Source organism: Capsicum annuum, chromosome 8 (genome assembly GCF_002878395.1).
Source record: "Capsicum annuum cultivar UCD-10X-F1 chromosome 8, UCD10Xv1.1, whole genome shotgun sequence".
NCBI lineage: Eukaryota > Viridiplantae > Streptophyta > Magnoliopsida > Solanales > Solanaceae > Capsicum > Capsicum annuum.
Window position 1 is genome coordinate 155626903 of NC_061118.1, and position 18060 is coordinate 155644962.

General features: G+C 31.8%; 2 protein-coding genes across 2 annotated transcripts; one reads left to right on the forward strand and one right to left on the reverse strand.

Annotated features, from left to right (window-relative positions):
• Positions 1-5997: 5997 nt before the first annotated feature.
• Positions 5998-8051, reverse strand: LOC107879364. Its single transcript, XM_047394760.1, has 2 exons — positions 6510-8051; positions 5998-6436 (listed from the first exon to the last, which is right to left on the reverse strand). The coding sequence occupies exon 1, from the start codon at positions 7909-7911 to the stop codon at positions 7069-7071; it is 843 nt and encodes a 280-aa protein (XP_047250716.1). The 5' UTR covers positions 7912-8051; the 3' UTR covers positions 5998-6436; positions 6510-7068.
• A 1834-nt stretch (positions 8052-9885) lies between these two features.
• On the forward strand, positions 9886-14792 carry LOC107839711 (pentatricopeptide repeat-containing protein At4g01990, mitochondrial). Its single transcript, XM_016683318.2, has 2 exons — positions 9886-10306; positions 12714-14792. The coding sequence occupies exons 1-2, from the start codon at positions 10019-10021 to the stop codon at positions 13866-13868; spliced, it is 1443 nt and encodes a 480-aa protein (XP_016538804.2). The 5' UTR covers positions 9886-10018; the 3' UTR covers positions 13869-14792.
• The last annotated feature ends 3268 nt before the right edge of the window (positions 14793-18060 follow it).

Consider the following 18060-nt stretch of genomic DNA (forward strand, 5'->3'; position numbering starts at 1 on the left):
GTGATTTATAATACTTTTCTTCTATTCCGATTTAAGTGACACTAATATAATTTCGAGAGTCAATCAAATATTTATATTTTTTTAAAATTTTAAGTTTTTAATTATTATGATTTATCGTATTTTTTTTACATATTTTTTTAAAACATATAGTTAACTATTGTAATTTATAATATTTTTTTATAAATAATATATGTTACTCTCTTTGTCCAGAGTTTGGTGTCGTTGATAGCCAATTATATTTTTTAAATAGTTTAAATTTCTAGTTATTGTACTTTATAATATTTTTTCTATTTAAATTCAAGGGGCACAATGCTTATATGGCCATAATAATTAATTAGGGGTGATATAATTGAATCACGATTGAGCAGGGAAGTATAAATATATTAAATGACTTACAACGACTAATTAGAAGCGACATAGCAAAATTACTATAAAAATACCCGTGGAAAAAAAATTAAGTGGATCTTAATTTAAAACATCGAGAGTTAGTTTGTCATTTTTGTATCTATTTTACCTTTTTATTAAAAATTATTATTTTTGAGTATTTATATGACTTATAATAATTAATCAGGGGTAAACAGATATGCCATAAATGTTTATTTTACCTTTTTAATTAAATAATACTCCCTCAGTTTAAAAAAGAATGACATATTTTGACTTGACACAAAGTTTAAAAGAATAAAAAAGACTTTTGAATCGTGTGACCTTAAATTAACGTTGAGTGAAACGTACCAAAATGCCCGTTAATCCAGTGGTCTTAAACATGTTATATGAAAAAATGAAATTAAAGTATTTTCAAAAAAGGAAATGAGTCATTTTTTTAAACAGACTAAAAAAGAAAGTAAGTCATTCTTTTTTAAAAGGAGGAAACACTAATTTTTTAATATATAAATGACTTATAAAAATTAATTAGGGGTAATATAATAAAATTACGGATTGGATATTATTAAATGTTTAATATATAAATAATTTATAATAATTAATTAGAGGTTATATAGTAAAATTATGATTGAAACAGACATGTCATAAAAGTCTATTTTATTTTTAATTAAATGTTATTAATTTTTAAATATATAAATAAATTATAATAATAATTAATCCAGGGTGATACAGGAATGTTGGTGAATTTTTAAAAATCGAAGAAACACTAATTATTAGATTTATTTCGTTAAAATCATAATTCAGTAGGTTTTAGATAAATCGAGAAAATATCAAATTAATTAAATAAGTTATATGAGTAAAATACATTTTATATATTAAGGTTTTTAAAAACAAATATTAAAACTTTTGGTTTGAGTTTGAGGTGATTAAAATAACTACAATCCAACAAGTAATTAATGTTTAAAGTTTTAATTAAAAAAATCATTAACTCGTAGGGATAGTATGCTTAATCCAATAAGGATAATATGATTTACATATATAAAAATAACTAATTATTATTATTATTTAGTAACAAATTATGTTTAACCTTATATAAATAAAATCATGTTAGGTATTTTTCTTTAATTTCTTTTTATTGGTATTTATTGACTTGACACAAATCTAAAAAAAAATATTTATTAAAAAATTATTTTATTAAATTAGGTTTATCAATTATACATTAAAAATTTAAATTAGGCAAACTTGTATTTCATGTAACAAATAAGGAAGAAAACAAATTATATGTTTGATATGAAATGTAAATAAAGAATAAAATGTATTAAATTATATTTATCATATTAATTATTAAAAATGAAAAATAGATGACAAATAGAGGGCCCACATGTGGAAATGAATGCAAGGCTAGTGATGGCATTTATGTAAATTTTTTAAATGGCATTATCCGTAATTAATATAAAAAATGTGGGCTTTGTTTTAAGACTTTTCATAGGTCCATCAAGAGAGGCTCAAAAAATTTTCAATATGAGCTAACAATTTTCTTTAAAGACCTTAATGCCCTTAACTTTGAATTTAATATCAAATATATGCCATGTTGAAACCACTCTTTTTATATATATAGAAAAATCTTGGACTAGACATATATTTATATTTTTCTCTCTTTATGCCTTTTTTCGTTAAATCTCACACTTTATTTGTATGTTGTGCTTAAACACAATAGACCGTAAAGCTTTTTTACGCTTATTACTTTTGATAATACTGTGGTGCACAATATTATCTTAAGACGTTAGAAAAACTTTCAATTCGATTAAGGGATATTATCATATTCAATTGGTCGTTAGAGACATAAACAATACTGAAAATATAAATAGATTGAACAAATATGAGTTCTGAGCTAATAACCTTACCTTCTTATAATATGAAGCTTACTTTTGACATTATTAAATAATTGGTTGTTGTAGCTCAATGGTCGAGGATGCTTCATTTTACGGGATGGTCGTGGATTCGAATCCCCAATCCATCCTTGTTCATGTGGATGGAACCGATGGCTTCAACTAGTTTACCTAAGTGCACTACCATTCATCTTGGGGTGCACTATTAACTATATCCCAATTTCTGAAGGTATATACGCATAGTTTTTTTCAACGTTAGCGGGTGTACGTGCACCCCTATTGACACATGTGGGTCCGCCTCTGGCTTGTTGTGCCTGTTTCAACTGTTTCAACCGTAAGTTTACGATATCACGTCAAATTAATTATTTTAAGTCATCTAAGTATTAAAAAATTACTAATATTTAATAAAAAAAGATAAAATATACATGAAATGATAATTAATCTTGATGTTTAAAATTAACTTTACGTCTTATATGAAACCCACTTAAATTTTTCCACAAGTATTTTTTCAGAGCAATTTTGTTCTATCACTTCTAATTAGTTATTATATGTCATTTAAGATATGTCTATTTCGCTACTTCAATCGTGATTTTACTATTTTACCCTTAAATAATTATTATGGTCATTTAAACATTAAAAAATTAATAATATTTCATAAAAAAATAAAATAGATACAAAATGATATGTCAACATAAAGAATTTGGTTGTACATAGTGTCACATAAATTGAGATGAGGCAGAGACTGACATAAAGTAACATGTATTATTTGAAAATGAGATAAAAGATATTGTAAATTACAATAATTAAGAACTTAATATAAAAAAATATATAGAAAAAAATATAAAAAAAAATTGTTTGAGAATTGAAATTTTATCAGTGCCACATAAATTGGAACAAAGGGAGCATTCATATCTCATTGAAAAATTATGTAAAAAATATTATAAATCATATAATTAACAACTCAAAAAATTTAAAAGATATAATATTTATTGACTCTCGAAATTATATCATTGTCACTTAAATTAAAATAGAAGAAAAAATATATTATAAATAACAACAATTAAAAACTTAAATTATGTTAATGTTTGATCATCAAAATTTTATTTGAATAACATAAATTGTGATAAAAAAATATCATATATTAAATTTGTGCTAGCACGGTCGATATTCCACAAGCGTAGTATGACCATTTGGTGTGAGGTACTAAGACAAATTATTTCGGGATAAAATAATAGTCCCGAGATACACTTTTTAATACATCGTTTGGTTTGGCAATACTTGGGATAACTTATCCCGGGACTAATAATAGTCCCGGGATAAGTTATACCACATATTTGGTATTAGTCCCGGGATAAGTTATACCACATATTTGGTGGTATAAGTTATCCCACCTTAATTTATCCTTGGATAAATTATAAAATGACAAAAATATCCTCAAACCCATTACAAACACATTTCTCCAATTTTTTTCATCATCTTTAATTATTGCTTTTGAAATTGAAAAAAGATTATTGATATCTACTTGGTTATCTAAAACACGTTATTATGAAAAATTAAAAAGACTAAAATATCTTATTTTGGAACGACGAAAATATATGACTAAGAAAAATTAACCTCTTATTAATTGAATTTTACATTTTTTTCATCTCATTGCTTGTGAATTTTATAAACTTATACGTTATTTTCTTATATAAAGGATCAAAATGCAAAATTAACAAATTAAAAATTAGTAAAATATGTTAGATTCATACATAATAAGGATCAAAACTAGGTGCGGTAATTTTTTTTATATCCAACAAAGTGTAGGTACTATAATTTTTTTAGCATAAAAAAACGAAATTCAACATCAACTTTTTCCTTCCAAGTATTATTTTTGTGAATTGATAACACAAAAAGTTCTTACTACACAATAAAAAAATTAATTAAAGTAAGTAGATTTTATAATAATAATTACCATTCACTAGTAATCTGTAAAATATTTTATCAACTACAAAGGCGTTGTCTAGTTTTAATACACATTATCGTTTTACAATCGACTCTATTGTTCAATTACATATTTAAAATTAAATAGTTTTTTAATCACTTGAAAATTGATATTGTATATATCAATTAAAATGAATTTTAATATTCTATATTATATGAGTAATATGTGTTTAAATGAAGTGTCATAAACAACATATCTTTTTTTACTTTAACAAACTTAAGTTGGAAGTTTTTAGAGAAAATAGCTTGTTACCCCTCCCCCAGAACTATAGTCGAAAAAGCTATGACACACCTCAACTTCAAGGGGGTCCTATTACCCCCCTGACCTAAATAAAAGTGTATTATTTACACCCTTGACTGCCTACGTGGCGCCTTCGTGTCACAATGCGTGTACGAACAACGCTGATGGCGCGTGATGACATTTTTTAGGCCTTCTTATCCAATAAACACCCGCCACTTGTCCAAAACAAATTAAGAAAAAAATTATTTAAACCCTTCTTCCTCCATTGTTCATCCTCCATTGAAGAAAAAAAGAGTGAAAGCTCAACGATTCTTTCTTCCTCTATAAATTCTTCTTCAAAATTTTATTATTCTTCGAAATTCTCTTTGATTTGGGAAGACAAAGGTAATTTTTGTGTAAATTTCTTATGTTTAATCCATGTAATGTCGTTATTAAAGTTTTGATTTTCGGTTTGTTAATGTATATCCGATTTCTCCATTATGATTAATCTAAAATTTGAAGTTTTTCAGCATCATTAATGCAGTTTTTCATCTCCATTAATGAAGTTTTCATGTTTTCTTTTTCTAAATTTTTATGATTAGAAATGAGGAAATACGAGCTGAATAAGTTGTGTATGGATGAGACTGATCCAACGATCAATGCTGAAATGCGATGTAAACATGACATTTTATTACAAATGCAGATGTCTTGGTCAGATCGCAATCCTGGTTGAAGATTTTGGGCGTATCCTTATTATAAGGTTTGTGTTGATTCTTGGTTAATTTGTTAATGTTGATGTTGGTGTAAAGATTTATTTTTATGTTCTTATTTTTCAGGCTACGAATTATAATTATTTTAGATGGAGAGATTTGAAACGAGTTGACGAAAGATTGAAATTTATTCTTTCGAGATTGATGAACAAGATTAATGAGCTAGAAAAGAATTACGACAGTGTTAAGATGCAATTGAATAAGCTTGAACTCAGCGTCATAATCCCATCAACATGAATTTAGACGATTTGGAGTCAAAATAGGAAAATGACTTTGAAAATATGCAGACTAAATTTCAAAGTCTCAACATCAAAACAAGTCGTTCAAAAATGAATAATGAAGTAGACGAAAATGTGATGGGTAATTTGAAAGGGAATGGCAAGTGCGATTTGAAAAACTAGAGAATGAAGATAAAAAAAAAGCATGTAACTTTACTGGAAAATTCCTTTGTTGTATGATTATATGTGTAGGTGTTGTTGTTGTTAGTTTTGTTATGCAATTTGGCAACATGAAGAACAGTCTAATTAAGTTGCCGTAGTATGTAGTTGGGACTCATTTTGTGTAGAAATGAAATTGCAATTTGCTATGCTAAGCTATTGAAGTATGTTATAGATCATTATTTTATGCTAATCTGACTTTAATTTGATCTTACTTTGGTATTGTTATACTCTTTTGTTTATGATAAGGAGGATAACGTATTATTGTGTAAATAACCGAAAAGAAGCAACAATATAGAACTTGCAATTTGAAAGAAAAGCAAAATTAATATTGCATTCAAGCAAGAAACTGAATATTAGTACATTTACATAAGACATTCACGAGTGACACCAAAATATTATCTTTTTGGGACAATAACACCTTAAAAGATCCAAAACATTGTCTTTGTGGGACCAAAATAGTAGCTTCATTGTTTCATACAAGAAAAGTAGCTAAGTGACACCAAATTAGTAATCAACAGCCGACTGTAGTTTCCAGGGGTCTCGAAGTTGTGAAGAGGATGAGGTATGCATGGTTGCATTGTTTGAATGCCTTGATTGATCTCTTATTTGTTGGAGCCTTCTTGTTATGATTGCTTGCTTGCCTTTTTACTTCAGTCCACTTGAAGGTTTGAAGCCAATGTCTCCAGATACAACTGCTGATTTCATTACTTTCTTAGGTCCAGTGGACACTATTCTCCTACTTGGCAGCCCAGGCTACAAAAAAAGGTTGTTTAAGTTCAAGACATTATAAGAAAAGAACACAAGCACTGTGAATGTTTTCACTTACATTAATGTTTATGAAGCTATTTTCAGCTTGAAACACACCCATTCCCGTCATTCTTGGTCTTTTATATTGATTTGTGTTTCCAACCACTTTTCCCCTTCCTCTAGCAGCAACAACTGTCTCTCTTGGTGCAAAATTTGAAGCATCATGTGTTGTACTACCTTGATAACAGGTAAACCAACTTTCAAGTGGATAATCACTTCCTCTGCCATTTCTAGTTCTTGATGACACTTTAGTATTGTGCGGAGGGATTTTTGGAACTGGTTCAACATTTGTTGATCTTCCTCTAGAGTTTGATGGTGTTGCAAGAATCTTGTGTTGCACAAGTAATTTTCGGTGGCCCTATCACAATTATATACTGGAATATAAGTCTTAGTAACAAAGTTATTGGACTTTGGATCAAGACTTGCATACAATAACCACCTGCAGTTTTCCTTGCTGCATCTCACCCTAATTCTATTTGTCTCATTTACATACTTTTCAATTTGAACCCTTTTCTGAATTGTATACTTAGTCACTGCCTCTCTAAACTCTTTCACAATTGCAAAAGACATACCCAGTGTCACATAACAATATCACTATCAGGGTCATGCTTTACACTATCAGTCACAACTTTTTTTCTTTTTCTTCTTCTAGACAAGTTCAATCTCAAGTTATCTCCTTCTTCAAGATAACTAGAATCAGTATCAGCTTCATAGCTGCCAGGATCAGAACTACCATAATATGGTTCATCACCCACTAACCTTCCTTCTAAATTATTTCTCACTGGGGTAGTCTCATCAAATCCCAGATCTGGTCCAGCTTGACCACAAGGGACTTCATGATTGTCTGTAAGAATTCTCTCTCTTCTTTTCTTCCTCAAGAAAGCCCTTTGCTCAGCCCTTAGTTGTTTTACCTCCTCATAGACATTACTTCCATAGTCATCATCTCCAAGCAAATTTGTTGCTTTTTCATTTTCAGATTCTGTACTATCATCACTAGATTCATCAGATCCTTTTACAAAATAGTCGTTATCATCATAATCTGATGAATCAATGTGATGATTTACTAAATCTGAAGGATCAACAGTATTTTGAGTAATTGGATTTGATGTGAAAGTAATGTTTGCGGCAGTATTTAAAGCTGCACCAACCACATTTTTTAAATAAGGCCCACCTACTTCCTTACCCCCTATTTCTATACCAACACTATTTTCAGTGGTTCCCACATCTTCATAAAAAGCATCACAAGATTCCTCCTCAACCATGTGCACATGTACATCCAGAACAACACTATTTTGCAAAGTCTTGCATATTGTTAATAGAATAGCATCATTGTCTATGTCACCTAAAATGCAACTATTGGGCGGCCTTATACTAAATTTGCAATTAGGGCTATACCCAAGTTCTCTAATATAATCTTTCATCTCAAAATAAGAAACATTATCCACATCAACATTAAAATATTCATTATTAAACCACCCACATAACTTGCATCTTTACCATCATACAATAAGGTCCCATCAAGATAGAATCTTAAAGTTATATATGTAAACTCACTCATACCTATATGGAAAGAATAATATTATTAAAATCAGAATAGTTCATTGTTAAAATTATTAGAACCAAAATAGTACAAACAAGTAAATTATTAATGTTCATTTTCATTCATTCAACAAAAGAAATTGACAAGTTCAACTAAAAGTGATACTTTTTTGGTTGTCTAAAACTTAGAGAAGTTTTAAACTCTTCATCTATGTGTTTGTCTAATAAAGTGACAAAGACATACCATCTAACAACTATGTCATATTCTGTCCATATTCTTATACTTTTCCCTCTCTCTTATGGACAATTTAAAAAGAAACAAAACAACCACAAAAGGTCCATCTTTTATCACTATAAACGTACATCCTATGTTACTTTACAAAAAGCACAAAAGGTCCTTTTAACACAAAATGTCTAACTTTATGACTATATATAGGATGCATCAAGAAATAACATCAGTAGTGCATAAATCCACATTGTAACAGACCAATAATCAAAACAAGTAGATATTGAAAAATTATCCAAGTCATGCATGTACCAAAATCAACATATCTAGGTCATGCAAGTACCAAAATCAAACCAACAATCAACACTGATAACAAAAACTAACAAAAACTCGACCTCAATTCCATATAGTGGCAAATCAGACAAAAAAAAAATCTATAAAAACTCGATCATAAATTGATATTGTAAGACAAACCCTAACTAGATATGCTTCATAACAAAATCAGAACACAAATATTACCACAATCAGAACACATATTAACAAAAGAGCATCACACGTTACATTTTTCTTGAAAAAAATCCAAAGTTAAAATTTAATCCTAACAAAATATACCACAATCTAACTAAAATACGAACTCAAAACAGATTAGAAGTCACGAATAACTAACCTTTATGTTTAGATATTGAAGATTATGGATGATTTTTTTTTTTTTTTTTAAGAAATCTTAGCTGATCCAAACGTAAAAAGTGATTTAGGATGAACTTGGGGGTGAAAATTACCACTGTCAATCGACTAACATTTGACCAAAATATCACTTAGAATCAACATTTGTTAAAATTTTTGAATTTGAAAAGTGAAAATCTTCTTCAAAATGCTAAAATTTTTGGTAAAATAATGTTTATGTTTGCTTATCGTTTAAGGAAACGGGAAAGTGAAGAGTTTGAGGAAGGAAATGGGAAAGTAAAGAGTCCAACTTAGTGGATTGTGGGTCCCACCGAAATAATTACGCGTGTATTACACACCCAAGCTTTTAGCTGAAAATATCTGCTACGTAGGCAGTCAAGGGTGTAAATAATACACTTTTATTTAGTTCAGGATAGTAGGACCCCCCTGAAGTTGAGGTGTGTCACAACTTTTTCGACTATATTTCAGGGGGGTAACAGACTATTTTCTCAAGTTTTTATTTCAAACTAAATAAGATGTAGTAAGATTTTTTTTAAACACATACGACATAATCATGGGAAGGCACATGCAAAAAAATTAAAGTTAAATAAGATGAAAGCTTTATTTTTAAAATACACACGATTTAATTCTGAAAATGCACACACAAAAAATTTAAGTTAAATAAGATGAAAGTTTTATTTTTAAGAATAAATATTTAAAGTTTGAAAAAAAATATATAAATAAAGAAAAAGTTAAATAAGATGAGGTATTTTGGTAATCAATTACTTTATTCTAAGAAATTATATCATACATATTACTTCGAAAACAACAAACCAAACACTTAATAAAAAAATAAAATTCCAGCATAATTAATTCCAATATAACTTATCCTATCCTAACTTATCACAGTATAACTAATCCCAATATAACTACATTTCCAACCAAACGACACCTAATAGGTTCTATGACTTATGATTGAATTTTTTACGATCTTTGTCCTTCTCCAACGACGTCGTATCAGTGAAAGTTAAACATTTCACTGTCGTTAAACCCTAGTTAAACCCGTTCTTCTTCATCCAGACTCAACAACACCAGAAAAAATGGCGACCAGAGCTACCTGTTTGAACCTTCTCCGATCAACGGCGTATCGCCGATGCATCTCAACGGCGTCGACGGATACCTTATCAACGGCAGCCATCACCTCAAAAAATCGAAGAAACGAAAGTCGCCGGAAATTCTGCGACCTTATGAACGGAGAAAAATCAGAAGATAACTTAAAAGATGACTTAAACAAATTGCATAACGAAGGGAAACCCCTAAGGAAGATAGAAATTACTGACTGTATCAACCAGCTTCGTAGAAACAAGAAGTTTACTCTTGCCCTTCAGGTATCTAATTTTCTTATTATTCAAGTAATTAAGTATTTATCAGTTTAATTATTAGTTTATATTTGCATTGTAGCTAAATTGGACTCTGCATTTCATGATAAAGTTTACATTTTCCATGGAGCTGTTTGGTTGGTAAATGGAAAGTATTTTCTGAAAAATATTCATTAAATATTGATAATAATGTATACAAATTGGATAGTGTTTTGATTAGATTTATGATTATTAATAATACCCAAGTGTTGATTGGAGCAAGTGATATGGAGTAAGAATTGGGGAAGCATGCAGAAGAAAATGACTTGTTAATGTAAATGTACTTTTATCATGCCAAACACACCCAATTGAGCTTTCCTTGAACATTTAGCATTAAGAATTTGTAAGATTTTTTTAGTTGTTCATTGCTTTCTCTTTGTTTGAGATTCAGAGTGGAAAAACATGACCCTTTTACTGGTATTGTCAAACATTCATTACATTTGCAATTAGAGGAGTCTCAAATAAACATGCTTATTGACTACCTATTAACCTTTTACCCTAATTTTCGACCTTCATATCCACCTATTAATGAAGGGAAACAGGAAAAGTTGTTGTCATGTGACCAGGAAGTCATGAGTTTAAGCCTTGGAAAAACCTCAAGGTAAGGCTGCGCACAACACACCTTGTGGTGGGGCCCTTCCCCGGACCCTACGCATAACGGGAGCTTTAGTGCACCAAGCTGTCCTTTTTATATCCTCCTATCAATGATCACGTCCTTGGTGAGCTGTGGTTGAGTCACGTCCTGCCTAATCAGCTCACCTCAATGATCTTTTTTGGCTTACCTCTATTCCTCTTGAAGCCCACTATGGTCAATCTCTCACACCTCCTTAATGGGGCATTTGCACATCTCCTCTTCACATTCCTTACTCCTCCCAGCTTCACGCCCTGCATCTTGATCTCTACGGGGGCCACTCCCAGAGTCTCCTTCCTTGTCTCAAATATCTCATTTCTAATCTTTGTCTCTTCTGACAAAGAATTGAAGCTTAAATATATTTTGTAGTTCTACATAGGTAGTGCACAAAGAATAGGAAACTATAGGTGTTGCAGAATAGGAAAAAATACCCAGTAGAGATGATTTGGTGGTAAGAACCATAGAGTATTTTTTATTTTCTTATGATAGAATACCTAAAGCCCCCCTAAACTTGGTACCAATTATTAGTTGCACACGACACACCGAAACTATTAGTAGCTTAATTATCTGAACTTGGTTATTTGATAGCATTTACTCCCCATGATCTCATCCTAAGACTATGGGATACACTTGCTTGCCACGTGGATTTTTTTGTCCACGTGGCATTTTTAAAAATATTTCTTTTTAACTTTTTAAATTCATTAATTCTTTAGATTTTCTTTTGGAGGTCTAATTACTAATTTTTTTCGCTAGAACGCCACTTTTTAGTTGGAATTTTTTATTTGGCTAAAAATAATGAAATTTCAGTCAATTATTTTATACATATTTTGCTGGAAAAGAAGAATAACACTGTTGAAACAAATAATCACAGCTGGAATTTTATTATTCTGTTATTTTTTTTTTAATTTTCTCTAAGCATAGAAGAGCTGTAACCAAGTTTTTTTAAAAATAGATTTGGTGCGGAAAAATAACATTTTAATAAAAATAAATAATTGCATCTAAAGAAGTAAACAGTTCCAACTCCATTATTTTGGTACATTCTTTTCTTTACTTGACTAAAGTTAACGGAACTTAATTTTTCTTAATTGATTTTGACCTGAAAAGAAAAATATGCAGTTGAAATAAATCGCTATTGGATCTAAAGAAGAAATACCAATTGGTACTTCATTATTTTGGATAGAACTAATTTTATTTGGCTAAGATGATGGTTTTCGACCCATATGTCTTCATCAAAAACTAACTTTATCATGGGAATTTGGAAGCGATGAAGTGCATTAGGCTTTGGTTCCTAAAAGGTCTCTAATTCCCTAAACATGTCCGAATTCCCTTGTTTATGGCCAAAAATTGAATATGTATGACATATTTCATTGAGCAATATGAGAAGAACGATAATAGTTATAAGCTATATTGTTTATGCGTCATAATCTGGACTTGAGTTGACATACAAATTTGTTGCTTGTATAATCGTGTTTTCATTTAGTGTCTCGGTCTTGACCAGTTAATCTGAATGACTATGCTATGTTGATTGTTGGGCAAATAGTTGTTCTATAATCACAACAGAAGAAGAGCAGCAGATTTGTTTGGATTTGGCATTCATCCAATTTTTTAGACCGTCTGCTATTCAAACTATTCCTGTTTCATGAATCATCTTATCTTAGTTGATCTCCTTTTCATATTCGCTTTGATTACTTAAGCTGCTTTTTTGGTCTTGACAAACTGCCTTTAATCATTAACTTCCAAATGCAGCTGTCTGAATGGATGGAAAGCAGCAAATTTATGATCAGCAATGGTGATCGTGCAATACGGATATTCCTACTGGCCCAGTCAAACGGCTTGGATTCAGCCGAAAAGTATTTGGACAGCCTGCAAGAATCTGAAAAAACTAGTAAAACCTATGGAGCACTTCTCAGCTGTTATTGCAGACAGAAAAAGTTTGATAAAGTTATGAAGCTTTTTGAGAAGATGAAAGAGCTCAATTTTACATCTACTTTAAATTATAACAATGTGATATCTCTTCATTTAAGCAATGGCCAGCCTGAAAAAGTCCCTGCACTGGTTCAAGAAATGGAGCAGAGAAATATTACAGCTGATTTGTACACCTATAATCAGTTGGTGGACAGTTATGCTTCAGTGAAGGATATAGTATCAGTTGAGGATGTTCTTGAAAAGATGGAAAAGCATCAGGTAAAGTTTGACTGGTTCACATATGGAAACCTAGCTTCGATATATATCAATACGGGCCACCTAGATAAGGCGAATGGTGTTCTCCAAAAGATGGAGAAAATGGAAAACATGCGTGACCGTAAAGCTTTCCATACCTTAATCACATTATATCAGAAAGCATCTAATTCAGCAGGAGTCAATCGCTCATGGGAATTATTAAAGTCAGTTTTTCCGACTCCCAGCAAGGTTTGCTATCTCATCGTGCTTTTGGCTCTATCCAAACTGGGGGACATGGAAAACCTCGACAAGTGTTTTGGTGAATGGAAATCAGGTTATCGATACTACGACATCAGAATTTCAAATGTGATGATAGAGTCCTATCTCAACAGAAATATGATTGAGGAAGCAAATCTTCTTTATGAGAATGTGTTGAAACAAGGCATTGAACCCAACTTAAGGACTTACGATGCATTCACAAATTTCTATATAAAAAATTCGCAGATTGATTTTGCTCTGAAGTATTTGGAGATGGGTGCCTGCAAGGCAAATCCTAAGAAAAAAGTTTGGTTTCCTATAGATGAAACAGTCAAGATGTTTCTAGCGCACTTTGAGGACAATAATGACCCTGTTCGAGTTGAGAAGTTCTGCGAGATTATGAAGAAGATTAATCGCCTCGATTCCACTGTATATGACTCTCTTCAATGTACAAACTCTGTAGCCTCTGAAGTGGAATCATGAAACACCTTTGTGGTCGAGGAGGAAAACCTGAGAGGCTCATATAGCTCAATGCTTCTTAACTACATTTACATTGCTTCAACCAATTGCACAAGCTCTGAAGTGGAATTATGAACATCCACATCTCTCAGAGGAAGTCATGAGATGTGCTCCATAACTCAGTTTCTCAACCCAGTTGCAAGTTGTGTGGGATCTGATGATCTCGGTCAACATTTAAATCAATCCATGGTGCTATTTTTCATGCTCGTTGCACTTTACATTATTGAAGAACGATACTGATTTACCAAGAGAGTTATGTCAGTCACTAGCATTTCTCCTAACAGTTTTTTTTTTTTTGAGGTGATAGCAACTGGCTAAAAATTTAGTACTTAGTAGTACTCCGTCTTATTTCTACAACATTTATCGTTTGGTGTGGGGTATGAGGGATGAATAGTTTTGGGATAAATGAAGGGTTATTTTATCTCATGCTTGATGTGAGGTATTCATTCAAAAATTGAAGGTGGCGGAAATGCGGATGTTGCATTGGATGTGTTGGCTTACTAGGGGTGATAGAGCTCGGAATGAAACTATCTGAGAGAAGGTTGGAGTGGCTTCGGTGGAGGACAAGAAGCGGGAAGTCCGTTTGAGATGGTTCGGACACGTGATGAGAAGGGGAACGCACCGGTTCGTAGGTGTGAGAGGCTTGCTTTGGATGGTTTCAGGCAGGGCAGGGGTAGGCCGAAGAAATACTGGCCTAGGCGGGACATGGAGCAGTTTCAGCTTACTGAAGACATGACCCTAGATAGGAAGATCTGGAGGACGCGTATTAGGGTAGAAGGTTAGTGCCAGATTGGGTCGGTAGGGTAGGGCATTACTTGGTGGGTGTATTATTCTTGTTATGATACCTTGTTGCATGTTATGTTACGATTGCTTACTATTCTTTGTTCACTATTCCCTATACGTGGCGTATTTATTGCCTTGTCATCTTGTTTCATGACTTTTGTACGGATTTCATTACTATTTCTTATCTTGAGCCGAGGGTCTATCGGAAACAGCCTTACTACTTCTCCGGAGGTAGTGGTATGGACTGCGTACATCTTACCCTCCCCAGACCTCACGATGTGGGAATACACTGGGTTTGTTGTTGTTGTTGTTTGATGTGAGGTATTAGTTAGTATCGGGACTATTTATCCCACCATTTACACCATAGTGATGGAATAAGGGTGATAACTAATCCCGGGATAACTCTCTCTACAACTTGCATTGTTTGATGAATTAATCGACATTTCATTTTCTTGACATTCTATTCGATATACTTGGAGGTAATGCTTTAGAAGAATTTAATTTTCTTGCATCACTGTGAACAAGTTTTTCACTATTGGGTCATCATAATATGTTTTAACAGGTAACACATTTGATATTCAAGATTTTAAGTCTCATACTTTGAAAAAGTTTACCTTTAGATATCTATTGGATGACCTGTTATCGTAAAAAATTAATTATACTAATAGCGTACAAAACTTAAACCCTAATTTAAAAAATTTCAAATGGATATGGTAGTTTGATTAATACCAGTATCTTGATCTGGAAGACTGAACACGATAGCTAATCTCTCTTCTCTGTATAATAAGAACTTTACATGATTTTTTTATTTTTTTGAATTTAATTACTGTATTTTTTTTCTTTTCGAGTTTAAGTTAAATGCAAAGTCATACGTAGAAAGCATTTTATCAATTTAGTGGACGTACTCGACACTAATCTGAATTAATAAACTCTCCGTCTATGTGAGGATTTGCTTTGTTCCTTAAATTCTAATGAGTTTTTGTTAATTCTACAATTTACTCGTGTTTGCCATTTTAGTTAGTTAAAACTGTTACTGGTTAAATTCTCCTTTAGCTTAGCACACATTCTAGATTGAGTTTTACTTTTAAATAGTACTCTTCCCATTAAGTATGAAACGAGTTATAAAATTGAAATTTTCTTTGTATAAATACGTACTCTCTATCATTGTTACATTAGTTAGTGTTGATGAGTTGGTAAATGAATACATTTGATCAAAAGTAATAAAGCATAAAAAAAACATTCTCATGGATCTTATAAATATGCCTATCGAACCCAATTTTAATTAAAACAGCAAGCGGAATTTGTTTTACTCCCATTCATACCATGAAAACTGACTCGAAACTTTCATCATGATAAAATGTTTTGTTTTCAAAGTTAGACAAAGTAACATTGCAGCACCACTACAAGTACAACCCCATTTAGCATTTATACTTAAAATGTATTTCACCAAATCTCATTTTAACATATTAATAACCAGGACAAGTCAAAATAATAGCACAGAATGTAAAGAGATTCAAACGTAGAATTATGTTAGTTGAATTTCAACTCAAATATTTAATTTAATATAATCTAATTACCAGAAATTTTATACTTCAAATTAATTCATTTATTAATAATAATTTCACTCTTATCTATTGAATTTAAAGACAGCTCCACCTCCACCTATATATACTGTACAAAATCTAGGTGCCTTTTATCTCCTATATACATTTCTCTTCTTGTTGAATATTTCTGCAGGGAAATCACAGTAAAAACTTAGAATTTTTTATACATCCTTTCTAGTTCTTGCTTTTTTTTCATATTTGTTTTGTGAGTTTCAAACTTTGTGTGTGTTTGTTAAAAAATGTCTCTACCATCTTTACCTTATGAAATCATCATCTCAATTCTCTTGCTTCTCCCTGCTAGAGAACTAATTAAGTTCCTTATTGTATGCAAATCTTGGTCTGTCATGATAAAAGGTCAAGATTTTATCATGAACACCTCAAAACTTCAATAGCAACAGGTAAAAACTACCTTCTTTATGTGCCAATCGAAAGTAAGTCTGCAAAAATGTTTACTTTGCTTAACCAGAAAAACTTTTGTTATGAGTCTGAATTGAGGACCTCTTTTGACTTACCCAACATGTTGAATTGTAATATTGTGGGTTCAGTCAATGGCCTAATATGTTTCACTGATATTTGTTGTGTTGGTCATATAATCCATCTGTAAATAAGTACTTCATTATCCCCCGGTCGAGGATTTATAGTGATGAATTCGATCGTCCAATTATACCATTACATCTTGGATTTGGTTATCATGAAAAAACTAATGATTTTAAGATTGTTAGAAATGAGTTACTATTTTAAGATCCAATTATACCATTACATCCAATTTACATGAGGGATAAGAGAGGCCTCTCCCTCAACTCTTGCTGGTCCGTTAAAATTAGAAGGCAAATTCATATGGAAAATAGATTTTTCAGTCATAATAATCTTTAGATGTGCAAATTGGCATTGTAGGTCGAAGACTATGCTTGTATTAGTGTCGAGACATTCATCTTCATCGCTAGTTGATTTCCTAGAGTGTGTATCATCAGAACAATCAATTTCAGGTTCACCACACCAAGTAGGTTTGCTTATCACCCGAGTTACCTGCAAAGGTATTTGCAACCCGTCTGAAATATTCGGTACCAAGTCAAAAGCAGTGTCAAATTCATGGACTGAGTCTATAATCTAGTAAGAACTTTCATCGAACACTTGGTCCACATGACCTTAATGTGCATTTTGTACTGGAACCTCTTGAATTATTGTTGGTGACAAGCTCGTGTGATTGGGTGTACCAGGAGTTGAGATATGGATTTTGTCTAGGTTGTCCTGTACTTTCTGTAGCAAGGTTATAATATTGGTAAGTTGTGAGTGTACCACATGAGATTTTGGGGAGGTTCGAGCTTGAAAACTCAAAGCTAATTTCTCCTTGAAATGCTTCCAATTCAAAAATTGTTTGTTGCGATACATCCAACGGTACCAGTCGAGTGCCTCACCATCAAGATAGAGGGAAGGAAGGGGTAGCCAATCCTTCTCGGGGAAGCCAAGGTAAGTAAAGTATCGTTCAGCCTGAAAAATCCAGTCCTTTGGATTACCACCATTGAATCGATTTAGTACCACTGCTGACATGGGAGTACGAGCAACGAAAGCACCAATGTAGCGATACCAAATTCTCAACTCGACAATCAATACACAGAGTGAACGGAACTAATAAATTTTGATTAATATGGAAAGAGGAAATAGCAATATGAAGAAGAGGAACTGTAGTAGAAGGTATGGGTTTCAAACGGCCCGGGCCGGGCCAACCTGGAGCTGGCCCTTTTATTTTAATTGGGTTGAGGGCCGGTTAA

Excerpts from the sequence above, each read along its gene's own strand:
- LOC107879364 (XM_047394760.1), bottom strand. The coding sequence starts at position 7,911 with ATGAAAGATTATATTAGAGAACTTGGGTATAGCCCTAATTGCAAATTT.
- LOC107839711 (XM_016683318.2), top strand. The coding sequence starts at position 10,019 with ATGGCGACCAGAGCTACCTGTTTGAACCTTCTCCGATCAACGGCGTAT. Across the intron at positions 10,307-12,713 it reads AGTTTACTCTTGCCCTTCAG|CTGTCTGAATGGATGGAAAG; the intron begins GTATCTAATTTT and ends TTCCAAATGCAG.